Source organism: Podarcis raffonei, chromosome 6, assembly GCF_027172205.1.
Source record: "Podarcis raffonei isolate rPodRaf1 chromosome 6, rPodRaf1.pri, whole genome shotgun sequence".
Taxonomy (NCBI): domain Eukaryota; kingdom Metazoa; phylum Chordata; class Lepidosauria; order Squamata; family Lacertidae; genus Podarcis; species Podarcis raffonei.
Window position 1 is genome coordinate 92,424,127 of NC_070607.1, and position 25,036 is coordinate 92,449,162.

The 25,036-nt window shown below is 47.8% G+C and overlaps 1 protein-coding gene across 1 annotated transcript; it reads left to right on the forward strand.

Annotated features, from left to right (window-relative positions):
* The first annotated feature begins 8,578 nt into the window (after positions 1 to 8,578).
* Positions 8,579 to 20,675, forward strand: PPDPF (pancreatic progenitor cell differentiation and proliferation factor). The gene is made up of 5 exons (XM_053394503.1): positions 8,579 to 8,747; positions 14,111 to 14,201; positions 17,150 to 17,224; positions 19,098 to 19,194; positions 20,229 to 20,675. Exons 2-5 carry the CDS (start codon positions 14,147 to 14,149, stop codon positions 20,341 to 20,343), a joined length of 342 nt encoding a protein of 113 aa, XP_053250478.1. The 5' UTR covers positions 8,579 to 8,747; positions 14,111 to 14,146; the 3' UTR covers positions 20,344 to 20,675.
* Positions 20,676 to 25,036: the final 4,361 nt, after the last annotated feature.

Sequence of the window (25,036 nt, forward strand, 5' to 3'; positions counted from 1 at the left end):
CTGAAGGAAATCAGCCCTGAGTGCTCACTGGAAGGACAGATCCTGAAGCTGAGACTCCAATATTTTGGCCACCTCATGAGAAGAGAAGACTCCCTGGAAAAGCGTCCTACCCTTTGATTCACCTCAGAGCACCTGAAGAAGCCGGAAGCTGAAATGATTTGGTATCTCTGTTTCGTTAGCTGATTTCATAAATATATGCTTTTTGGTGCTTAACTATATCACTGGGTGACCTTAGGCCAGACATTTCCTCTCAGCCTAACCTACCTCACAGGGCTGTTGTAGAGGGTTAAATGAGGACGGGGAGAGCTATGTACACCACCATAAGCTCCTTGGGAGGAAAAGGTGGGATATAAATGCAATAAGTAAAAATAAAATAAATAAATGTATTGAACACACGCACAATCTTTTCCTGCATTGCAGGGGGTTGGACTAGATGACCCTCGGGTCCCTTCCAACTCCACAATTCTATGATTCTATGAGATAATACATATGTCTAACTGTTGGGAAACGCCAGTGGCTTCATCAGTTCGCTTGGCATCTTTGCAAAGCAGCGATGCTGCTCAGTGTCGCCATGGCAACCAGCTGCATCCCTGAGCAACCGCTCTCCCTGGGATTCCTGCTACCTGTTATTGTCAAGCCACATCACAGATATGGAGCCATCAGAGAGGAAGAAACAGCGTTTTCATCCTGGGCTGGAAGCTGTCTCAGGTGCACAAGTTACAGCTTCTTCGCACAAAGAGGCGAAGGCTCAAAGAGGCGAGGGGAACTGGGCCCATGCGGCAAACATCCTCTGAGCACCTTGGAAACTCTAGAGAAAGCATAAATACAAATTAAAGCGCTGGTGCTGATATATTACCCATCCTTCACCATAACGCCCCAAGAAGGATCACAGCAATTAAAATTACATATGAAAAATCAGTTTTAAGTACAGTGGTACCTTGGGTTACATACACTTCAGGTTACAGATGCTTCAGGTTACAGACTCCGCTAACCCAGAAATAGTGCTTCAGGTTAAGAACTTTGCTTCAGGATGAGAACAGAAATCGTGCACTGGCGGCGCGGCGGCAGCAGGAGGCCCCATTAGCTAAAGTGGTGCTTCGGGTTAAGAACAGTTTCAGGTTCTCATTTCTGTTCTCATCCTGAAGCAAAGTTCTTAACCCAAGGTACTATTTCTGGGTTAGCGGATTCTGTAACCTGAAGCGTCTATAACCCGAGGTACCACTGTAATGTCTTATTTTAAAAGCTTTCTCCCGGTGTGCTGTGCCGGTGCTCCACCAGGGGGTGACGTCTCCCCGAAAGACAGCTGCAATTTTCGCCCAGTCCCTGTGGGCCGGGCAGAGCTCTGCAAGAGAAAGGCGTCAGGTTAAGCAAGGCCCTTGGCTTGGATAATGTTTTATGCGTCAGTGTTTGTAGGCACACCCAGCTTCTGAAGATATGACCCAACTCTGAATCATGTCGACTGACTTACGTCCAGGCAAGAGGGCTTAGGGAAATGACCTTAAAATGGGAGTGTCAAGGTAGACCGGGCAGAGGCAGCAACATTGCCTTGGATAATATCTATTCCCTTTGTATATAAAAGAGAGTATGCATGTCAGGGTGTTGGGGTATCGCTCCTGGAGGGTGAAAGTTGCCTATGACTTACTCTGGATTTACATATAAGTTAAATAAGCTATAGGTTAGGACCCCACTCTCTTGGGGGCCCCAAAAAAATTTAAAGGGGGATAAACCTGGATGTACATTTCCAAAATAGAAGATAAAAAAACAAATAAAATAAAACCTACATACAGCAACAGTGTTTTGTGTTGTGTAGGCTCCATGTAAGTAATGGGCCCCGCCTGCTAGCCTGCTCCCTAAAGTATCACTGGTTTGCTCATTTCTATATACAGTAGTAACTCAGGTTAAGTACTTAATTCGTTCCGGAGGTCTGTACTTAACCTGAAACTGTTCTTAACCTGAAGCACCACTTTAGCTAATGGGGCCTCCTGCTGCCGCTGCGCCGCCAGTGCACGATTTCTGTTCTCATCCTGAAGCAAAGGTCTTAACCTGAAGCACTATTTCTGGCTTAGCGGAGTCTGTAACCTGAAGCGTATGTAACCTGAAGCGTATGTAACCCGAGTTACCACTGTATAGGGTGCCTACATTCTGCATGGGCTTTACATTCTGTATAGACTTTTCAACAATTACTTTGATAAAATACATATTTCGTTATGTGCAAATGGCTTGAGATACCTATTAGGTCTGTAAATTACCATATAGCATATATTCAACACACAAAAACAGCGACAATTTGTTGTGGACAAAGGACAGCTGGACATATAAAGGGCCCCATTACCTTCAGTAGCTTAGGGCCTCATCAAACCTAAACCCGGCCCTGCTTAATTCCAAAAAACTGTGTGCACGCTTAACAAGCAAGCCTGGTAGATTTTCATAGGGTTGTTGGGCAAAAAGCTTGCTGAGAGGTTTTTTCTTTTTTTTTCTTTTTTTCAAAGCAAAATCACCAAAAAAAATGACGTTTTTGAGCGGTTTTTATGGCTCAAAAACGGGCACTGATGCCAGCTGCAGTATTCTGAATATATCCTGGATATGTCCTACACTAGCAGTGCTTTTTTAAACAACTAGAGAATAGATAATAGTTAAGAATTATGTAAAACTTTATTGTACAAACAACTCCATATTAGCAGAAATTGAGTGATATTTGTAAAGAAAACGATCAAAGGAATGTATACAAAGCAGAAAGAAATATTATACAATGTAAACCTGTGTAAAAAAGAATGTTATATCAAACAGTATAATGAGAAGGGTGGGAAGGATTGTGCTGATGAGTACTTTATAATGTAAATAAATTTGTCTCTTTTTAAAAAATTTGATTTCTTTGTTTCTTATCTTTGTTACTTCTTCATTTCTTTTTTCTTTCTTTATAAATTTTCTATTTTATATATTTTTTTCTTTTTTCTTTTGCCTGTTAAGAGATGATACATGTTTGTATAGACATGCAAATCTTTTAATCAATAAAGAATTGATAGTTAAAAAGAAACATGGGTGGCGCTGTGGGTTAAACCACAGAGCCTAGGACTTGCCGATCAGAAGGTCAGTGGTTCGAATCCCCGCGACGGGGTGAGCTCCCGTTGCTCGGTCCCTGCTTCTGCCAACCTAGCAGTTCGACAGCACGTCAAAGTGCAAGCAGATAAATAGGTACCACTCCGGCGGGAAGGTAAACGCCGTTTCTGTGCTCTGCTCTGGTTCACCAGAAGTGGCTTAGTCATGCTGGCCACATGACCCAGAAGCTGTACGCTGGCTCCCTCGGCCAATAAAGCGAGATGAGCGCTGCAACCCCAGAGTTGGTAGAGAGAGCTCGTCTTGCTGCCCCCCCCCAGCCCCACTTCCCAGAATGCCTTGGAAGCGATGAGACATGAGTCGCTCCAAAAGCAATTCCAGAAAGCGTAGCTGGTGAGAAGCTCTGGAGAGACAGCTTTGTGCCACTGCGGGGATTTTACTTTCTTTTTAAAAAGTTAAAATAGCAAGAAAAAAAAAGGGGGGGAGCAGGAATCCTCAAGCCACCTTATAAGGTTAAGGCAATTGCACCACCACCAGAACATTTGAAATTTCCTTTTCTTCTCCCCCATCCCCCACAATGGTAAAAAAAATGAAAATTTCAACACCGCTCTAGTATTAATTTACCAGAAGTTAGTTCTCCTGCTCTGATCCTGGCAAACGCAGGCCGGATGTTTGTTTGTTTTTTATCAGACGTGGGTTTCCCTTGCTCAGTGATGCAACGTGCCGAAAGGGTTTGGCCATGCATCCAGAGTCATAAAACTCCCAGAAGAAATACCGTAAGCTCAGAGCAGGAAGGTCTCTCCCTCGAGAAGGCAATGTTTACCAGAAGGCCGCTTTGAATGCTTGCGAAAGAGCTTTGCAAATCCCCACGTCTCACGTAGGACCAAGATACAGACAGTTCTTGGAACGATCTAGTTCAAAAATCTCCGAATTGTGCCGGAAAGCAGTCCTTATAACTGAGAGCCAAAGCGGTAGATTGGTTAGAGTCTCTCACTAGGACCTGTGATGTTGTTGTTGTTTAGTCGTTTAGTCGTGTCCGACTCTTCGTGACCCCATGGACCAGAGCACGCCAGGCACTCCTGTCTTCCACTGCCTCCCGCAGTTTGGTCAAACTCATGCTGGTAGCTTCGAGAACGCTGTCCAACCATCTTGTCCTCTGTCGTCCCCTTCTCCTTGTGCCCTCCATCTTTCCCAACATTAGGGTCTTTTCCAGAGAGTCTTCTCTTCTCATGAGCTGGCCAAAGTATTGGAGCCTCAGCTTCAGGATCCGTCCTTCCAGTGAGCCCTCAGGGCTGATTTCCTTCAGAATGGAGAGGTTTGATCTTCTTGCAGTCCATGGGACTCTCAAGAGTCTCCTCCAGCACCAGAATTCAAAAGCATCAATTCTCCGGCGATCAGCCTTCTTTATGGTCCAGCCCTCACTTCCATACATCAGGTTCCTTTAGGACCTGCGATACCAGGGTTCAAATCCCTACTTGGCTATGAAGCTCTCTGGGTGACCTTGGGTCAGTCGCTGCCTCTCAGCCTACCCTACAGGGTTGTTTGGGAGATTAAATGAGGACAACCATTGACACCGCCTTGAGCTCCTTTGAGCTTGGTTCCTTTTTAAAACTTGATTCCTGCATTGCAGATGTAATAAACGAAAATCTGCCCTTATTCCCTTATGGGGGACACAAGAGCCCTTATAGAGTCCTTTGTAGGTTCTCCATCGGTAGGAGAAAATAACAGAGGCCAAGCAGAGAAGATTGAGAAGCAAAGCAGCTAGTAAGCCTGATCTTTATTGAACTGCTGCAACAGGGTGCTCCCCTCACACGCAGGAAAGGAGGAGGACCCAGAACCAAGGTGTGCCTGCCCTGATACAGTGGTACCTCGGGTTAAGTACTTAATTCGTTCCGGAGGTCCGTACTTAACCTGAAACTGTTCTTAACCTGAAGCACCACTTTAGCTAATGGGGCCTCCTGCTGCTGTCGCACCGCCGGAGCACGATTTCTGTTCTCATCCTGAAGCAAAGTTCTTAACCCGAGGTACTATTTCTGGGTTAGCGGAGTCTGTAACCTGAAGCGTCTGTAACCTGAAGTGTATGTAACCCGAAGTACCACTGTATAGACATTTTAAATTCCCTGCCCTGGAGCTCAAGACCAGCCCTCCATACATCATACATACATCACAGAAGGCGTGTAACCCAAGACCACCACCCCACAAACATCATACCTACATCACAGAAAAAGCAGTCTGCAACAGAAATTTGAATGTTGTTGTTTTTCCTGTCTGCCAGGTTATCTGATAATGCCTTATCTGATTGCCTTTCCTGGTAGTCTGGCCATTCCTTTGAGATGGTGATAAACCAATTCCTGAGACAATGGGAAGGTTCCCTCACCCCCTCCCTGCTTGCAGAGAAAACATTTGGTCAGTTTGGGAGTCAAAATGGTTTCAGGGCGGTCTTCCTGTGCTGCTCCAGACTGAAATTTGCCAGGTGGGGGAAAGCGACTCTGCAAAGGCAAGAGATAACTAATTGGGTTGTTTTGCTTTCGAGTCCCAGGCATGTCATATTATGATGAATAATGTACCCTTTTATGTCCTGGCAGGGCCCGGAGTTTATCCAGTTCTCCATCTCGACACAATTTGTTACCCTTTCTCGATGAGGGTTCTTTGTGTGTGTTTGCATGCATGTGCCAAGTACATGGTGTTACTTGAGACGTTTCGTTTCCTTGATGTTTACCAAACTTACTGATTAAAAAAAAACAGGCAGCTGCAAAACGAAGAGGGGAACCCTGAAGCTCTTCTTAGCAAGAGAAGCCGTAGAATCGTAGCGTTGAAAGGGACCGAAAGGATCATCATTCTAGACTAATCCACTGCAATGCAGGAATCTTTTGCCCCAAGTTGGGGCTTGAACCCACAGCCCTTAGATTAAGAGCCTCATGTTCTACCAACTAAGCTATCCCACTTGATGTTAATGAGGAAGGGGATAAACTTTGGGGCTCGTGGGCGAGATCTGTGGGGTGAGCATCAGGTCACGTTGGCTTCAAAACACCCACCCACCCCTTATTTATGTAGAGATTTTTGTTATGTACTGAAGTTTTCACCCTGGGCCAGCAGGGTGGAATACTGTAGACAGTTTTCACTCAGGTCCACATATGCAAATAAGGGGTTGAAAGTGACGTTCAGTGATTGGATAGTTACAGAAAGTGGTTACTGTTGTGTTGTAGTGGAGCTCTATATAAGCAGGCTGGCTGAACCCTTCAGTTCAGTTCTGTTCTGGCCTGTGAATAAACAAGAGCTGTTTGAAGAATCGCTGTGTCGTCTGATATGTTCACCCACAACTTAACAATTTTCACCCCTCATTTCAGAAAAACCGGGAAGCTTAATAGAAGAACACCTGAAATGCATGCAGAAGGTCCCTGTTTCCATCTCTGGGGTCTCCAGGTAAGCCCGGGAGAGAAACCCCTGCCCTCTCTCATGCTGCATGGACCTGCGACTCGACTGCGTACACACCATGCATTTAAAGCACATTTTTCCCTAAGGATTCTGGGAACTGTAGTTTGTTATGGGCACTGGGAACTTTATCTGTGCAAAGGGTGAACTACTATTCCCAGGTTTCTTTGCAGAGCTAGATGAGCTAATTGGCTGCGTTTACACCATATATTCTAAGCCAGGCATCCCCAACCTTCGGCCCTCCAGATGTTTTGGACTGCAATTCCCCATCATCCCTGACCACTGGTCCTGTTAGCTAGGGATCATGGGAGTTGTAGGCCAAAACATCTGGAGGGCCACAGGTTGGGGATGCTTGTTCTAAGCACATTATTTTCCCCTAAGAACTCTGGGAACTGTAGTTTGATAAATGTGCTGGGGATTGCAGCTCCAAGAAGGGTACACTACATGTTCCCAGGTTTATTTGGGGGGAAATGATGTGTTTTAAATGCATGGAGCCTCAGCATAAGGCAGCAGCTTCCTATGTTGCTAAATGCAACTGTATGAAATTCAGTCAATAGATTGAGATGAACGGTGCAAATTCTAGCACAATCTTCTATGGCAGGCTTCCTCAACCTCGGCCCTCCAGATGTTTTGAGACTACAGTTCCCATCATCCCTGACCACTGGTCCTGCTAGCTAGGGATCATGGGAGTTGTAGGCCAAAAACATCTGGCGGGCCAAGGTTGAGGAAGCCTGTTCCATGGTGTTGATGATGATGAGCCCAGGACATCTAACAAAAAAGAGAGAAATGCAGCATTAAAACCACAATACAGAATATCTTTTGCGGGCCTGTGCGCAGTGAAGCAGCAGGAGGAAGCAGGAAATAAACAGACGAGAGAAGCCTGTTATTTGGGGTGAAATTAGGCCTCAAATGTGATACAACAGAACAGCTGGCTCTGAATGTGACTCCCCTCCTCTCAAGCATTCCAGAAAACCTGCTGGAACAAAGAGGACTTAACTTGGTGTTACCTGAACAAATAAAAAGGTATCAGTAATATTTTTTTAAAAATAAAAAAAAATCAGCAAGAGCAGAAGATTAAAAACAGCATAAAACCAATTCTACCAATGATTAATTAAAATGCCTGGCAGCAAAAAGATAAGGGCAGCAAGTCCCAGGAGAAAATGTTCCACAACTGGCCCTCACACCTGGCTTGCCTTGGTCCGCAAAAGCAGCTCCTCCTCCGAAGGTGAACTTGACACCCAGGCCGACTGATGTGGAGGAGGTATTCCTACATTGCAGGGGGTTCAACTAGATGACCCTTTAGGGTCCCTTACAACTCTACTGTTTAATGATTCTATGATTCACAGTAGAAGCACGGCCTTTTGAACTGCACCTCAAAATAAGGTTCTGTTTTTTTCATAGGATAGTCCCAGAATCCTGGGAATGGCAGTTTAAGGGTGCCAGGAAGTATAGCTCTGGGAGGGCTAAATTACAACTCTCAGGATTCCTTGGGAGAAGCCAACAGCATGCTAAAGATGTTACCGTTTTTTTCCGAGTCCAAGGCCACGTTCACACAATGCACTTAAAGCAGGCATCCCCAAACTCCACCCTCCAGCTGCTTTGGGACTACAATTCCCATCATCCCTGACCACTGGTCCTGTTAGCTATGGATGATGGGAGTTGTAGTCCCAAAACAGCTGGAAGCTTTGGCATGGCTGACTTAAAGTGTATGGTGCTCCACCCCCATCCCCGAAAAAAACAAGATATCATGGGAACTGTAGTTTACCCCAACCATTCCGAGCACCTTTAACGAACTACATTTCCCAGACGTCTTGGAGGGGGGGAAGCCTAGTTCTTTTCATTTGTGGTTATTAACAGAAGCTGCAGTCGTGGTTTCCTTCCCAATTTCGCAAGTAACGTTGCGCGTAAACGGCGTTTCTCCTATTGTTCGCTTGGAAAAGGCGAGGAGGGAAGACGCCGCAGCCCAGCCCGTGTGTTTCACCCCGATTAGCTCACCCGACCCTCCTCTCCGCCCCGTTTTGGGGATGGAGGCGTCACCTGAGCTGACGTAGCCAGGCTGGCTGACCCTATATAAAGCGCCGCAGCGGCAGCCCCAGCCTTTAAATCCATATACGCCTCTGTGTTTTTTTGTGGACGTGGAGTGTACTCCCAAAATCTCCTTTGCAAATGGGCTCCGTCGCCTAGCGTTTACTCCCCTGAGCCAGGTCACCTGTGGTCTGAAGCCGCTGGGATTTTGCTGAGCGAAGCGTTGAGTCTTAAAGGTAAAAAAAACTCCTTTCCCCTCTCTCTCTCTTCCTTTCTTTCTCTGCCGCCGTGTAGCAAGGCTCTGCTCGCTCGAAGATCTGTGAGCTTCCGCCGTTTAATTTTTTTAAAAAAGCATATTCATCTTGGGGCATGAACGTTGCGCGTAATTGCGTGGATTTAAATCGCTTGCATGCTGTTTTTATTTATTTCACCCCCCCCACCCCCCGACAATTCAATCTGCTGAAGCCTGGGGAAAAAACAATTCAGAGGGAAGCTTCGCTGTCGTACCTTTGGGGGTTTTGCAATTTATTTTTATTTGAAAGCTAGTAACACGCCTGCTTAAGGGCCGTCTGATTTTTAAACCTCTGACAAGTGAAAGTTGGGCTGGGGGAAGCTTATGTTTGTAATTTCGCCAAGCACACTTTGCTGGAGAGGCTCGGTTCGAACTACACAGCGACTCAGAAAACCCCACTGAGGCAATGCGACTTGCTCGCATGCAAGCGGCGCTTAATTAGGTTTGCAACAGAAGAAGCCCTTATTGGAGGCGGCGGCGAGACGCAGTTCCGAGCAAGACCCGGCTGTTAAAAGTGCTGGAGAAGTTGTGAAATTCGAAAACGCCGATCTGTGTTGGCTAAAGCCAGCGCCTCGGGTTACGGCGGCTTGCTCGACTGCTGCGATGGGGGGGGGCGCAGGGTGTGTGGGGGGCGAGCGACCTTTGCTCTTATAGCCCCTGCCAACTTTTGAAATGTGTTGATGGTACTGAAAAGTGGGAGGAATGCGCGGATTTCGATCGTTCAAGCAGTTAAGGGAATCGCTTCGAGAAGGGGGAGATTTGTTTTGGTAAACCGTCAGGGCGTGATTGTTTACTTCCTGACGGTGCATCCGCTGCGAACAAAGAGTGAACGTTCTACTCGCTTGATGAACGTTCCATTCCCGGGTCCCAACGTTCCATTCCCGGGTCCCAACGTTCCATTCCCGGGTCTCAACGTTCCATTCGGGTCTCCGCCCTTTCTCGCGGCTTGCAGACCACCGCCTTACCCAGGGTGGAGGGGGGGCAGCGTTGACTGGAAACCTTTTAATTTTATTACCTGCAACCTAGTTGCCACCACTCGGGCGGTAGTTTTCTTGGCGTTTTCTCTCCCGCTGGTGGGACTTAAATATTTATCCGCCCGCTCCTTTCCAATCCGCCGCCTTTCGCTGGCTGACAGCTGTGCAGCAAGTCCTGCCCCTGCATGTGGTGGCTTTGTGGCCATATTGGCTGAGAGCAAACGCTCGGGGCACCCACGCCAAAATTCGGCTCATTGTTCGAGCTTTTGCATAATTTTTTTCTACATCTGTTCCCCCCCCCACCCTCGCTTCCTCCTCCGTCCCCCGAAATGCTGTTTCAGCACGCAAAAGCGACACGCGCCCTGCTTGTGTCTTTCGACTGCAAAGGCTGGGGGTTGAGGAAGGAGGTTTCTATATGTGTAGGTTGCAGCAAGCCAGTTCAGTCCGGATTTTGGCTGCTTGGCTGTGGAAGACTTCCCCCACCCGCTAAACGCGCGCACACGCACACAAGAGATATGAGAACATTCTGTAGAAAGGCACAAAGGAAGGGAGGATCTGTTCACCCACACTCCCTGAGTCAACAGAATGTGGTGTTGAGGTCCCCTTACCCCGCAAAAATCTCAATTATTTTACTTGAGGTAGAGGGAAGAGTTTAGCATGTGCTTCTGTCTCGGAGTGCATTTTGTAGCCCAGAATCTCCACTTGAACTGGGAATGCGCGAGTCTGTTATGACAAAAGAGAGAGGAGTGTGTGTGTGTAAACTGGTATAAACCAGATCTCTGATTTCCTGTTGGTGGTTTTGACTCATTTAATGCCATGTGTCCTCTGCTTTTTACCAAAACAATAAACTAATAATGTTCCATGTTAGTCTCTTGGCTGGTTGATAGTTTACAGTGTGGTAACATGCAAAAAAACCCCTAAAGTTTAAAGGGGGGGGGTTAAAAGTAAAGGAGATTTCTACTCTCGCAGAGAATGGCTTTTGTTGGTGCATGTAAGGGCTTAAGAGAAGTTTTGCTTGTTCAAATCAACGTCTGGGACCACATCTAGGGGAATTCAGTGGGGCTTCTTAATGGCCCAAGGTCACAGGGACAGACTTGACCCCTTGCCCAAACAGTGCACCCCCTTTTTAACTTTTTGGTTTGTTTGTGTCTTCAACATTTTTTTTTTACTCTGCTTTCAAGTTGACTGTTTACAAAAATGTAAAACAATAGAAACCTCATATCTATATAATTAATAAAATCCACAATGCAACAAAACATTGTTCTCTACAAGTGAGGGAATAATGCTGTTTTAGTCCTAGGGAAAAAGTAAAACCCTGCATTTTAGGGAAGGGGGTGCCAAAACAACCAAAATGAAGTTTCTAAACTTCTCTCTATCCACAGGGAACATCTTAGTCTGATTTGTGTGAGTCCTCCATGTAGAAAAAACTTTGGCTGGGTCTGTTGGGAGTTGTAGTCCAGGCATAGGCAAACTCGACCCTCCAGATGTTTTAGGACTACAACTCCCATCACCCCTAGCTAACAGGACCAATGGTCAGGGATGATGGGAGTTGTAGTACCAAAAACATCTGGAAGGCCGAGTTTGCCTAATCCTGTTGTAGTCCAACAAGGTTGGGAAAGTGGTTCTGATGAGTGAAATTATATAGAAATATTACATTCTAGAGCTAGCACATTTTCTTTGGTCATATTTACATTATAGGCTTCCAGAAGAATAACATCACATCAACACCATAAAGCACATGGCTTCTCCCCAGAGATTGTTGGGAACTGTAGTTCTCCCATAGAGCTACAATTTCCCGCACCCTTAACAAGCTACAACTCCCAGGATTCTTTGGGGGGGGAGCCATGTGGTTTAAATGTGTGGTGTGGCTGAGCCCCCACTTTCTCCACTAAATGCAAACTGGTTAATCAAGAGGCAGCATGGGGTATTGCTACAAAAATCCTACCATCACCACATCCTTGAGTTACGTTCAGGGCCTGAGCTTGAATCCAGGCTTGAAATGGTCAAATGTTTTTAATACGATGCAAGCCAGCCAAGATTACCAAATGGAGTCCTGTTTTCTCTTTTGTATACAGCAGGCTAATTTTTCTCCTGAGTTGCCCAGTGTGTTTTGACCGTTCCTGTTAGATAGTCCAGACCTGATGAAAAGGTTGCTAGGAACTGGGAGCTCCTACCTTTTGGGGGGGAAAAGTTAGCCAAATACTAAATACAGACAAAAGTGTCAGTTTAATTCTAAACCCAAAATATTGGTTGCCAAATTCAAAATGTCGTGTAAAATTCATCCCTACTGCTTCTTGGTCTTGTTCCCTCTTCCCCCATGTTATTTGCACTTTGCGGCTGATCGTTCCTTCTGCTTGCTTCTGGGCGCAGGCAGGAAACGTGGATAAATTATTATTTATTGAATTTATATACCGCCCTGTACCCTAGGGTCTCAGGGTGGTTGACAGAATAAAATCAAGATAGAAAACCACAAGATAGTAAGGTAAAGGTAAAGGGACCCCTGATCATTAGGTCCAGTCGTGGCCGACTCTGGGGTTGCGGCGCTCATCTCGCTTTACTGGTCGAGTGAGCCGGCGTACAGCTTCCGGGTCATGTGGCCAGCATGACTAAGCCGCTTCTGGAGAACCAGAGCAGCGTACGGAAATGCCGTTTACCTTCCCGCCAGAGTGGTACCTATTTATCTACTTGCACTTTGATGTGCTTTCAAACTGCTAGGTTGGCAGGAGCAGGGAGAGCTCACCCCGTCGCAGGGATTCGAACCGCCGACCTTCTGATCAGCAAGTCATGTGGTTTAACCCACAGTGCCATCCGCGTCCCGCAAAACCACAAGATACCTAATAACAATAAAACTGCAGACCAATAGCAGAGGTTATGGTAAAAGGTACAGATGCAGAACCAAGCCAAACTGACAACTGTTTCTTCCCCCACGGAAGGTGGATTACAGGCAGCTTACTTCTTCCCCCAGCAGTTGGTCGTTGTGAGCCTGTCTGCTTTGGGAGGTTTGGCTGTGCCAAGCGTTCTGGAGTTTCGCTTCGGTCTCTGCCCACGTGCCATCATCTCCAACAACGCTTGCAGTTTTGTTGTGGAATGTGCTGCCGCAGCAAGAAACCTCTGGCAAGCACTGCTGAAAAGGCTGCTCAAAGAGGTTCTTGTGTAACAAACCAGCTTCGAGAAAACCATGCCATGCAGAACTGGAGGCGGGGACTCTTCTCATCCACTAAAGACCAGTCCAGACCCAGTTTACCCCATGCCCTGCAAACTTGGTGGGCAAACAGATCAGATCACTCACTGAGCAGCCTGAAACGAATATTGCCATGCCCTCCTCTGTGCTGTGTTTGATTCAGGTGCAAACTTAACCCGCACTCCTCCAGCCAGTTAGCAATGCTGGGATGTGGTGAAATGTTCAGTGCCCTCCAGGGATGTGGAACGTCTGATGCTCCCGATTTTGTTGAGCGCCTGCTCTCCCGTCAGTCCCAGCCAGCGTGGTCAGGGCAGATGGGAGTTGTAGTCTAGCTGCAAGCAGAGGACCACAGGTTCTCGGTGCCCACCTGGCTCACATGGTTTTGAGCACAGCTTCTTGCATCTGGAGTATAGCTCACACAGGTGGTCTTTGCGTGGTGGGTGGCGCTGTGGGTTAAACCACAGAGCCTAGGACTTGCCGATCAGAAGATCGGCGGTTCAAATCCCCGCGGCGGGGTGAGCTCCTGTTGCTCGGTCCCTGCTCCTGCCCACCTAGCAGTTTGAAAGCACGTCAAAGTGCAAGTAGATAAATAGGTACTACTCTGGCGGGAAGGTAAACGGTGTTTCCATGCGCTGCTCTGGTTTGCCAGAAGCGGCTTAGTCATGCTGGCCACATGACCCGGAAGCTGTACACCGGCTCCCTCGGCCAATAAAGTGAGATGAGCGCCGCAACCCCAGAGTCGGTCACGACTGGACCTAATGGTCAGGGGTCCCTTTACCTATAGCCACTGATGCTTTTTGAAAAGCATGGGAGTGAATCTGGCCCTGTAAAGCGGCCTGTACTGGCCTGGGACCGAGGGGAATTGTAACCTCAAAAATGCAGAGGGCACCAGGTTGGTTGGCATCTGTCTGTCTCGGGAGGCAACGGAGGAGTGTGCATTTGGGGGTGAGCGCAAGCTGTTGGACGGTTTCAGCGCCTGCTGTGGCTGTAGAGACTGATAGGGGAGAGACATGTTTTGTTGCAGCTGGGGCAGAGGAAGGCGTCCGGTTTTGCTGCTGCAGATGCACCATAGCCTTTCTCCTCCCTGTGTTTGTCTTTCGGCACCAGGTTACAGTCTCTCTTTATTTCAGCTACTCTTGTTTTGTCTCCCAGGGTTTACAACTTGCACAAGAACGAAGACAAAGAAACATGGCAGCAATCCCGTCAAGCGGCTCCCTTGTGGCAACCCACGACTACTACCGAAGTAAGAACGGGGAAGGGGTGCGAGTTGCGCGGAGAAAGGTCCAGAGTGAGCCCTTGGCGTCTCCAGGATCTTTGGTTGTGGGGCTGGGAAAGACTTGTGCTTTATGCCTCGTAGGAGTCAGTGCTGTAGGTCTAGATCAGGGTTTCCCAGACTCAAGTTTCCAGCTGTTTTTTTGACTACAACTCCCATCATCCCTAGCTAGCAGGACCCAGTGGTCAGGGATGATGGGAATTGTAGTCCCAAAGCGGCTGGAGTACTCTAATGCGGGGGTCAGCAAACTTTTTCAGCAGGGGGCCAGTCCACTGTCCCTCGACCTTGTGGGGGGCTGGACTATATTGGGGGGGTGTACGCATTCCTATGCCCCACAAATAACCCAGAGATGCATTTTCAATAAAAGGGCACATTCTACTCATGTAAAAACATGTTGATTCCTGGACCGTCCGGAGGCCGATTTAGAAGGCGATTGGGTTGGATCCGGCCCGCGGGCCTTAGTTTGCCTACCCATGCTATAATGGTTAGGGTGTTGGACTATGACCGGGGAGACCAGAGTTCGAATCCCCACTCAGCTATGAAGCTCCCTGGCAGACCTTGGACTAGTCACTGCTGCTTAGCCTAACATACCTCGCAGGGTTGTTGTGAGCTTGGGGAGGGGGAGAACCATGTACGCCAGCCACCTTGAGCTCCTTAGATGATAAAGGTGATATATCAATGTAATTGATGATGATGATGATAATTAATAATAAATAATTAATAATAAATAATTAAATAATAATAATAAAGGTGGGGAATGAAGTAAAATTAAAGATGAATAAAAAGAGGGGGGGTAATATGTACAAATAACACTACAATGGTACCTCAGGTTACAGACGCTTCAGGTTAGACTCCGCTAACCCAGAAATAGTACCTTGGGTTAAGAACTTTGCTTCAGCATGAGAACAGAAATCGCGCAGCGGTGGTGCAAGGCCCCATTAGTAAAGTGGTACCTCAGGTTAAGAACAGTTTCAGGTTAAGAACGGACCTCCGGAACGAATTAAGTTCTTAACCCGAGGTACCACTGTAATGATAACAGTAAATCACCATCGGTTCATGTTAAGGACCTTTTTATCATGTTAGAATAATAATAATAAAAGACCCCTGTTGGTGGGCTATTTTATTGCAAAACCATGATGCTGTGGGCACCCTGGCTCTTTCTTAATAGCCCCCCAGCGCCCAGAAATGGATAGAGGCTGGCTAGAAAATACTATCCTTGCATTCACCACAATCATGCACAGATAGCTTGTGGGAGTGGGCAGACATTCCTTTGACTTGCACCGGAGTGAGTCTGGAGCAGGGAACAAATCAGCGATGGCCAAACTTTGCCCTCCAGCTGTTTGGGGACTACAATTCCCATCATCCCTGACCACTGGTCCTGTTAGCTAGGGATGATGGGAGTTGTAGTCCCCAAACAGCTGGAGGGCCAAGTTTGGCCATCACTGGAATAAATGAAAGGAAAAGAAGACATCTGCTTTCTTCCTTCTCCAAACCTCTCTGGGTGTCTTGAATTACGCCGCTCGCCCGGGGCCTCGAGCTCGCGGGGGCCGCTGCTCAATCCCAACACACACACCCCCCCGGCATTTTATTCCCTTCAAGGGAACCTTCCTAAACGTTGGCACAGAGGAAAAAGGCGCTGCGTTGGAGCCAAGCCCCCATAAAAGGTCAGCTCCAACGGTTCTTCAGCTAAACAAAGCCTGTGTGTGTTGGACAGGAGGCTGAATGTTGCCCTTTGTCTCTCTCTCTCTCTCTCTCTCTCTCTCTCTCTCTCTCTCTCTCTCTCTATCTGGGCTCTGGGCCCAGTGTGCTCATCTAAAAGTGTAGCGGGGCTGGTGCTGCAGGAGAAACCAGTAAGGGAAAATGGCCTCCTTGGCTAGGTGGGGTCCCCTCTCTGCTCCAGTTCTGAGAAATGCAGTTCTTTAGCCAGCAAGAGTTTTGAGAGCAGCTGCTGTGTTTGGTTGTGCAAGCCAAACGCTCTGCAAATTTGCTATTTGTCGGCAGGCAGCGCTCCAAAAAGAGTTTCCCGTTGCTTTGACCATTGCTTCCAGTGGAAGTCCTTGCTAGAGACAAAAGTAGTGTCCGGTCTCTCCTTCCCACTTGCAGAAGGTCTTCCCACGGAACACAGCACTGGGGTTGGAGCCACACCGTACTTTTAATGCAGATTAAAAGCTCACAGCTCCTCTCAAAGAGTCCTGGGAGCTGCCGTTTATCCATCGCAGAACTACAATTCCCAGCACCCTCACAAAGTGGCTCTGACATGGATGTTGACGCCGTGCAGGTTGGGAGTAGGACTGGGCAATATATTGATATATCATCCAAAAACGGGCTTGAAGTCCATATTGTGATATCCGTTTTGTAATTTCTGACCTGGCGACATACCGCAAATCGTGTGTCTGTGTGCTACGCAAAAATCTCAAGTGTGGAAAAAGCCGTGAAGCCAGACGATGCTTCTACGTAGCTCTGACCTTATTTCAGACTTCGTGATACATTGGTATGTCATGAATACCTGGCGATATAGCACAATGTTGAAACCCAGATACGGCCCGGCCCTGGTTGGAAGAGAGCCAGTGTGGTGTAGTGGTTAAGAGCTGTAGACTCTTAATCTGGTGAACCAGGTTCGCTTCCCCGCTCCTCCATATGCAGCTGCTGGGTGACCTTGGGCCAGTCACACTTCTCTGAAGTCTCTCAGCCCCACTCACCTCACAGAGTGTTTGTTGTGGGGGAGGAAGGGAAAGGAGAATTTTAGCCGCTTTGAGACTCCTTTGGGTAGTGATAAAGCGGGATATCAAATCCAAACTCTTCCTCCTCCATAGGGAGAGCTCCACTGCGGTTTGCGTTATTCCTGCATGCTTCCCGGCTGCAGCAGGAACTGTGGTGCGTGGTGATCTAATGGGGCAAAAACATGTCTTGTCTTGCAGGGCGTCTGGGTTCCACTTCCAGCAACAGCTCCTGTGGAAGTGCAGAGTATGGGGAGGTCATCCCTCACCATCCAGGTCAGTATCTTTGCTTCTGAGGGTGTCGCCTTTGTGGGGGACGGTCCCGGGGCTGTCTGCAGGCTCGTTTTAGGGTGCATATTTGGTTTCTCTGGAGCGCTGGCTCGGACCGTGATGCCTTGCTCTTTGGCCTCTGCTCTTGACAGGTGTACAGGGATGCGGGTGGCGCTGTGGGTTAAACCACAGAGCCTAGGACTTGCCAATCAGAAGGTCGGCGGTTCGAATCCCCGTGACGGGGTGAGCTCCCGTTGCTCAGTCCCTTCTCCTGCCAACCTAGCAGTTCAAAAGCACATCAAAGTGCAAGTAGATAAATAGGTACTACTCTGGCGGGAAGGTAAACGCCGTTTCCGTGCTCTGCTCTGGTTCACCAGAAGTGGCTTAGTCATGCCAGCCACATGACCCAGAAGCTGTACACCGGCTCCCTCGGTCAGTAAAGCGAGATGAGCACCGCAACCCCAGAGTCGGTCACGACTGGACCTAATGGTCAGGGGTCCCTTTACCTTTACGTTGACAGGTGTGGGAGCAGAGGCGGTTTTAGGGCAGTGCCACCAGGTGCCCAGGGATCACTTGCCCAGCTTTGGGAAAAGGGGGTGGCAAGTTCTGGCAAGGTCCTAGAGTCCTCCCCCCTCCTTCCCAAAGCAGGCAAGCTCTTGCTGGGCTTTGGGAAGGACGAAGGTGGGCTCTAGGACCCTGCCAGAGCCTCATACCTGCTTCACAGTCTTTGGGAAGGGCTGGAGAGGGCAGCAAATTTTGGTCTCCCGCAGAGCACCATATCATCAGGGTCTGCCCTTGGTGGGAGTCCAAGGGTGATGGAAGTTTTAATTCAACAACATCTGAAGGACATGGCTTCCCCATCCTTGCAGTAAGTTCAGGGCTCTTGTGGAACTTGGGTCCAGGATACCTTAAGGACCGCCTGAGCTCTTGTATCTCAGATCAGTCTCTGACATCATCCGGAGAAGGGCTGTTAGTTGAAGTTCAGCTGTCTTCCACTACAAGCCATGCATTTTGTGTCTCTGGTCCCATTCCTGCGGAATACTCTTCCAGTAGAGATTCATAAGGCATCCTTGCTTTTGCTCTTGCTGAAGACATTTCCTGCCCACGGGCAAATGCTGCCATTTAAAACCTTTTGAGTAGCCAGCAATTTTAACGATTGCTTTTATCCTGGTTTTATATTTTGTCATGTGCATATTGTTGTACAACACCCTGATTTGTGTGTGTGTGTGTGTGTGTGTGTGTGTGTGCTTCTATAAAATATTATTTTTAACTTTTATTAAATGTGTATGCTGCCTTTCATCCAAAGACTACAGGGTGGTTCACAACATAAAAATACAAAATGAAAACACAAACTGCATAATAAAACAATCCAATAGCCTCCCTCCCACAGACACATTTAAAAGTCCGTAGAATGTTCACCATGCCCAACGCCCGGTTGAAGAGAAACTGTTTTTGCCTGGTACCTAAAGATATGTAACAAAGGCAGCAGGCAAGCCTCCCCGGGGAGAGCGTTCCACAAACATGGAGCCACCACTAAAAAGGCCCTGTTCTCATCTTGCCACCCTCTGGACCTCTTGCAGAGGAGGCACACAAAGAAGGGTCTGAGATGATGATCACAGGGTCCAGGTTTGTTCCTATGGAGAGAGGCAGTCATTGAGATATTGCAGTCCTGAGCTGTTTAAAGCTTAATCGGTTAAAACCAGTACTTTGAGTTGGGCCCGGAAATTAATTGGCAGCCAGTGCAGTCAGGCCAGGATTGATGAAATGTGCTCAAACCATCTTGTTTCGGTGAGCAATCTGTCTGCCAAATTCTCCACCAGCTGGACATCGAAGAGGAGTCCCCATTTTCTGACTGCAACACTTGTCTCCATTCTCACAGGTCTCCCCAAGTCTGACCCTGGGCACTGGTGGGCCAGCTTCTTCTTTGGAAAGACGACCCACCCAGTCATGACAACTGTGTCAGAATCCCCAGAGAAGTAAGTGAAATTGTGCCAAGTTTGGAAATGGAATATCACGTGTGTGTTTGGATCTTAAGTGGGGATCTTGGAAAATCGCGAACAGACGTGTAACTGGGATAGGAGATCTGGGAAGCTAATATTTTCTCTGCCCCGCTGTTCTTCACTGATTCTATAATTAGCTCAATCCTTGTTCTTCCTGACTATATACTTCCTAAATGGGTAGATAAGTGTTTAGGTTAACTTTGGAAAATACTTAAGCATTGCATTATATTTCCAAACATTGGCATATGGTCCTATGTGGGGATGGGTGGAGTGTGTGCAATGTAAAAGATTTGTATCTGTTATAGAATCAGAGTTGGCAGGGACCTCAGGGGTCATCTAGTCCAACCCCCTGCCATGCAGGAACCTCAACGAAAGCACCCATGAGAGATGGCCATCTCAACTCTTCATTTAATCCACACCTGCTTTTCTGCATCCAAATAGCTGGGCGAGAGGGAAGATTTGCGTGCAGCGCAAGTTTCTAGTCCCCTGTGCAAGGCCACTTATTTATTTGCCTTATAAAAATGAATCCCTAAGCAGAGTACAACAACAACACAAAGAAATGTGTAATACACACTAAAATTAAGCAAATGACTGAAAGCAAATGGTAACAGTAATAAATCAATAATAACAAAAAGCATATGCTCTTTGTAAATTAAACTCACGCTAGCTAGTGGGGAGAGTTTATCCCTGGTCAGGCCAGCATAGACATTTCTAGAGAGAGAGAGGATAAATATAATTCAAATTTAGTGGGTTTGGGCTCCTGAGTAAGCACATTTAGGATTGCCCTGTACGCTTTCAGGGCAAGTGGGCTACCATACTGCTTAATCGGTAGAGTGTGAGACTCCTAATCTCAGGGTCCTGGGTTTGAGTCGCATGTTGGGCAAAATACTCCTGCATTGCAAGGGGTTGGACTAGATGATCCTCGTGGTTCCGACTACAGTTCTGTGATTCTCGAGTAACAATACTGCCGTTCTGACCCTCTGATCTCTCTCTCCCCTTTGACCTTCCAGCTCAGGCACTTTCCAGGTGGCGAACGGCATGATCACATGTGGCCTGGCTCAGGACGTGATGAGGAAGCGCCACGCCAGCGAGCCCAGCAAACCGAACGCGGATCCGACCGCGTGAGGAGGCTGGCTCCCCCCTGGCCAGACGCTTCTGACTTGAACGCTAGGAGGCAGAGCCCATTTTCCACTCCCCTTCCCCGTAGAGTAGGGCAGGCTGCTTCGAGTACTCCTTAGACGTAGGTTTTTATAAAAGCAAGAAACGGCAACTAAAAAGGAAAAAAAAAAAGAAATCTTCTGTACCATCCTTTTCTACACCTTTCTTTTTATTTTCTTTTTTTGGTGCAGCTACGTCTTCTAACCCCTCCCTCCCCACCCAACGAAGCCTTGTTAACACTTCATTCTTGTTTTGTACTCGTCTGATGGAAACTAATAAATCCTGAGCAGCCTTTTAAACCGCTTGCGTGTGGCTTTGTACTCTTGCGAACGGGAGGCGCAAGTTATTTCTTGCCCGAAGAACTTTAATAAGAAGAATAATTTTATTGGTATACCGTCCATCTTGACTGGGTTGCCCCAGCCATTCTGGGCAGCTCGAACAAAATATTAAAAACACAACACAACATCATACGTTTAAAGGCTTCCCTATACAGGGTTGCCTTGTTACTAAGTGTTAGTGCAGGTAACATGGTTTGACCTCTACATTTGAGAGGGACTGTAGTACAGGAGGCATCACAAGGGGTCACACAACCGACCAGAGCAGCGCACGGAAACACTGTTTACCTTCCTGCCAGAGCGGTATCTACTTATCTACTTGCACTTTGACGTGCTTTCGAACTGCTAGGTTGGCAGGGACCGAGCAACGGGAGCTCACTCCGTTGCGGGGTTCGAACCACCGACCTTCTGATCGGCAAATCCTAGGCTCTGTGGTTTAACCCACAGCGCCACCCGCGTCCCAATCCAGGTATACATGGAACAAAAAGCATTTTTTGCTTCCATTTACCCAGATTTCTCATTTTTCTCCAGCCATGAGCCAGAGGCATTTGAGGAAGGGGGGGGTCCGTTTGCGGCTTTTAACTTTCCAAAGTTAACGGCCTGCATTGCCTGGTTTAGCTTGACCAAACACTGGCTTCTGTGCACAACTTACTCAGCCCTGAAACCTCCAGCTTTTCCTCCACCTATTTTTATCCTGCTGTCTTGAAGCATTTTAACACAGTGAAATTGACAGACGCGCTCTTGTCCGAGACCCAAAAAGTACCACATTGAGATCTTAAGTTTCCATCAAACCTCAATCCTACAAGTTCCGCTTGTTTTATTACAGAGGCAAGGAGCATTTACCCCCACACCACCCAAGGGCCACATTTCCTACTGGGCAACTTTCTGGGGGCCATATACTATGGGGGTGCAGGGCCAGTGGCAAAAGTGAGCCGAGCAACGGATGCGAATTTTACCTTTCTACTGCACGTTAGTTTCTACACAAACACACTGCAGCATGGGTAGGCAAACTAAGGCCTGGGGGCCGGATCCAGCCCAATCGCCTTCTAAATCCCGCCCGCAGACGCTCTGGGAATCAGCGTGTTTTTATATGAGTAGAATGTGCTTTTATTTAAAATGCATCTCTGGGTTATTAGTGGGGCATAGGAATTCGTTCTCCCCCTCAAAAAATATATAGTTCAGCCCACCACATGGTCTGAGGGATGGTGGACTGGCCCCCTTCTGAAAAAGTTTGCTGGTGCCTGTACTACAGTCTTCCATCAGACAAGCAAGAGGTTATCCCAAGAATTCAGGGGTCCATTCCAGCCAGGAAGAAACACCTACCGAGGTGCAAACCAGAACCAGAAGGGGGAGATTTCTGGGGAGATTTCTGAGGGCCAGACAAGAAGGCTTGGAGGGCCACTTTCAGCTCCCTGCCGCAAGCCACGCCTCTGTTCCATTAGGAGTCTGTTTGGCACCTCTCATTCATTGCACATGTAGATTGTGGTGATCTAGGTGATCCACTAGAGTAAGGTTGCCAGACGTCCCCGTTTCCCGGGGACAGTCCCTGGATTTACAAACCAGTCCCCTGACAAAATCCACTGAATTCGACTGAAGTTGAAAAGTGTTCCGGGATTCATTGAAAAAAATCTGGTAACCTTAGAGAGAGCCTAAGAGAGGCAGATGGATGTTCCCTGGAGAAAAAGTGAAGCCGCAGCTGCTCCCGTTGCAAATTTGGAGCATTCCAAAACCACAGGGAAAGGAGGCAGCATCCATTCTGTTGTGTTTTCAGCTGCCGTGTGCGTTGCCATCTGCAACAGGCCTCTGCGTGCTTCTGTGCTTTCAAGTCTTGCATCGCTTTTCCTGCATAAGCCCTTTTAGAAAGACGGCCATTGTTTTGACTTTTCGGAAACATCCGCCCCTCAAAGATCCTGCCCAGCCGCTCCCACCCTGCTACCACATTTGCACATTAACAGGGCCGGGGATATGCTCTGTGGTTTAACGGCTAAAATACCGGTGATACAACTAGCTCTTTCGCAGGAGTTGTCAAAAGTACTTCTTTGCCAGCTAAAAAGCAGTAATTTGATACAGTGAAAATCAGGACACGGAACTACTTGGGCTCGCTTGACAGGTACGAGCTAAAGTTACCCATAGGAACACTAGAAGCTGCCTTATGCAGAATCAGGCCCTTGGTCCATCCAGCCCAGCTGTCACTCAGCCATCTAATCACCACATAGATAAGACTCAGACAGCACCCCGAGTCAGGCAGGAGCGGAAGAAGCGAAGAGCAGTTTCTGCCCCCTCCTTTCTGAAAACATCATATCAGGAGATTCTCGCAATGGGAGGGGGTGAAAATATCAACATTGCCCCTATGTAAAGGCAGATCAGGAGGTCTTGCCGGCATCATTCTGTCACCTGCAAGAGAAAAACAGGTAAGCAGGACGCCAGGAGTGCCAGCTTCTCTCACAGGTGAAGCAGGGCATCTCTAACAACAGGTGGGCCTTTGAGAAAGCCTTACCTGCTGAATGCATTTGGACCTTTGCGCCCATTTCATATGTTACTTGTGCAAAAATACATCTCCCCTCCTCTGGACCCTTAGCCCCAACAGTCCCCCCCCCCCAAAAAAGATGGAAAGAACCCAGAGATTGGTTTGAAAACCAACCAAATAAGACCAAATGGAGAAAAACCACCATCCTCCTTACCCAGTGGCCTCTCTCTGGTGTCCAGCGGAGCCCGAGGTCTGCACTGACTACAAGTCTTCAATGATGATGCCATCTGGATGGAAGAGAATGAAAATGAGAGTCAGTCCGGTCGCTGCCCTCCCAGGCCAGGTCGGAAAGGCCTGCCAGGCAGGGGAACGGGTCCTGCAGGACTCCCAGCAGGAAAACTGGGGAGGCAAGGACCTTAAAGCAAACAAGGGACAAGGGAGTTCGCTGTTTCCAAGGTGTGGGGCTTACCTTCTTTGGGTCTCCACTGGAAGCATGTCAGGTGTGGCTGAATTACTGTCATCTGTGTTGTAAACAAAAATATGCCCTTTTCCCTTATGGGGTATCCAAGAGCCCATATAGAGTCCTTACATAGGTTCCCTATTGGTAGAAGAGAATAACAGAGGCCAACCAGAGAATATTGAGAAGCAAAGCAGCTAGTAAGCTTGATCTTTATTGATCTGTTGCAACAGGGTGCTCCCCTCACCCACAGGAGAGGAGGAGGGACCCAGAAAAATGGTGTGCAAGGCCTTATAAAGACTTTTTAAATTGCCACCCTGTAGACCACCCCCAGAAATATCATACATACATCACAGAAGGGGTGTAACCTAAGACCACCTCTCAGATACATCACACCTACATCACAGAAAAGGCGATCTAAAACAGAAATTTAAATGTTGTTTTTCTCTTGTACTTGTTTATCTCCTGTCTGGCAGGTTACTTGATTGGATTTCCTGGGTAGCCTGGCCATTCTTTTGTAGTGATAAATACTTAGTTCCTGGGCCAGGTCACAGGCTCACACCCTATTCAAACACAGACATACCATTAAGACAGGATTTGTGAAGGAAAAGACAATGGGGAGGCTTTTCCATTTTGACCTTGCAGAAAAAACATTTGCTCAGTTTAGGAATCAAAATGGCTTCAGGTCGGTCTTCCTGTGCTGATCTATGTACGTGCGGTTATGAACATTCCCATATATCTAAGACCTCAAAATTCCTATTACATCTGCAAAGAAAAATCCAGGTCAGGTGATACTACGAAATCCAACCTGAATGGGTGCAAGAGAGCACAGAAGCAGCCCCAAGCCAAGAACCACGGGTCTCTCTCTGCCTTGGGCCCAATCCTTTGTCCCAGAGGACCTCCCCGGGCCCTGCAGCCTCCTGGGCAGAGGTGGAAGGGCAGCAGCAGCAGAAGGAAAGGGGGCAGGAAAAGCCTCTGGCCTCATCCTGGCCCCCAGGGACACACAGCGCATCATCTGCGTTAAAAGTCACTGGGGGGGATGTCAACATGCAGAGGGCCGGGAGGCCAGCTGGCTAGCCCCAGCTGGGCTGTCTCATTCTAGCAGTCCCGCTGTGAAGACCCATAGGCCTCTGCTCCGACGTAAATCAGCAACCCGGGCTTCAAAGCCAGGGCACACTATCAGCAGATCGAACTGCGCACACAGAATAGGCTTGTGGCTTGAGAAAGCATACTACAACTACAGATTTATTAATCATAAATCAGCACCAAGAAACATGTCGTCTCTCTCTCGGCGTCTTCTCAGAGAGAATGGGAAAAACAAAAGCTATACATAATGGAAGTTCCCAGCAAGCTGTGCTGGAATATAAACAGACACGTGACACGCAACAGTTCCACATGTCT

Bases quoted from the DNA above. Each gene is read 5' to 3' on its own strand.
- PPDPF (XM_053394503.1), top strand. From the start codon at position 14,147: ATGGCAGCAATCCCGTCAAGCGGCTCCCTTGTGGCAACCCACGACTAC. The intron at 14,202-17,149 runs GTAAGAACGGGG...CTTGTCTTGCAG, and splicing joins AACCCACGACTACTACCGAA to GGCGTCTGGGTTCCACTTCC. The intron at 19,195-20,228 runs GTAAGTGAAATT...TTGACCTTCCAG, and splicing joins GTGTCAGAATCCCCAGAGAA to CTCAGGCACTTTCCAGGTGG.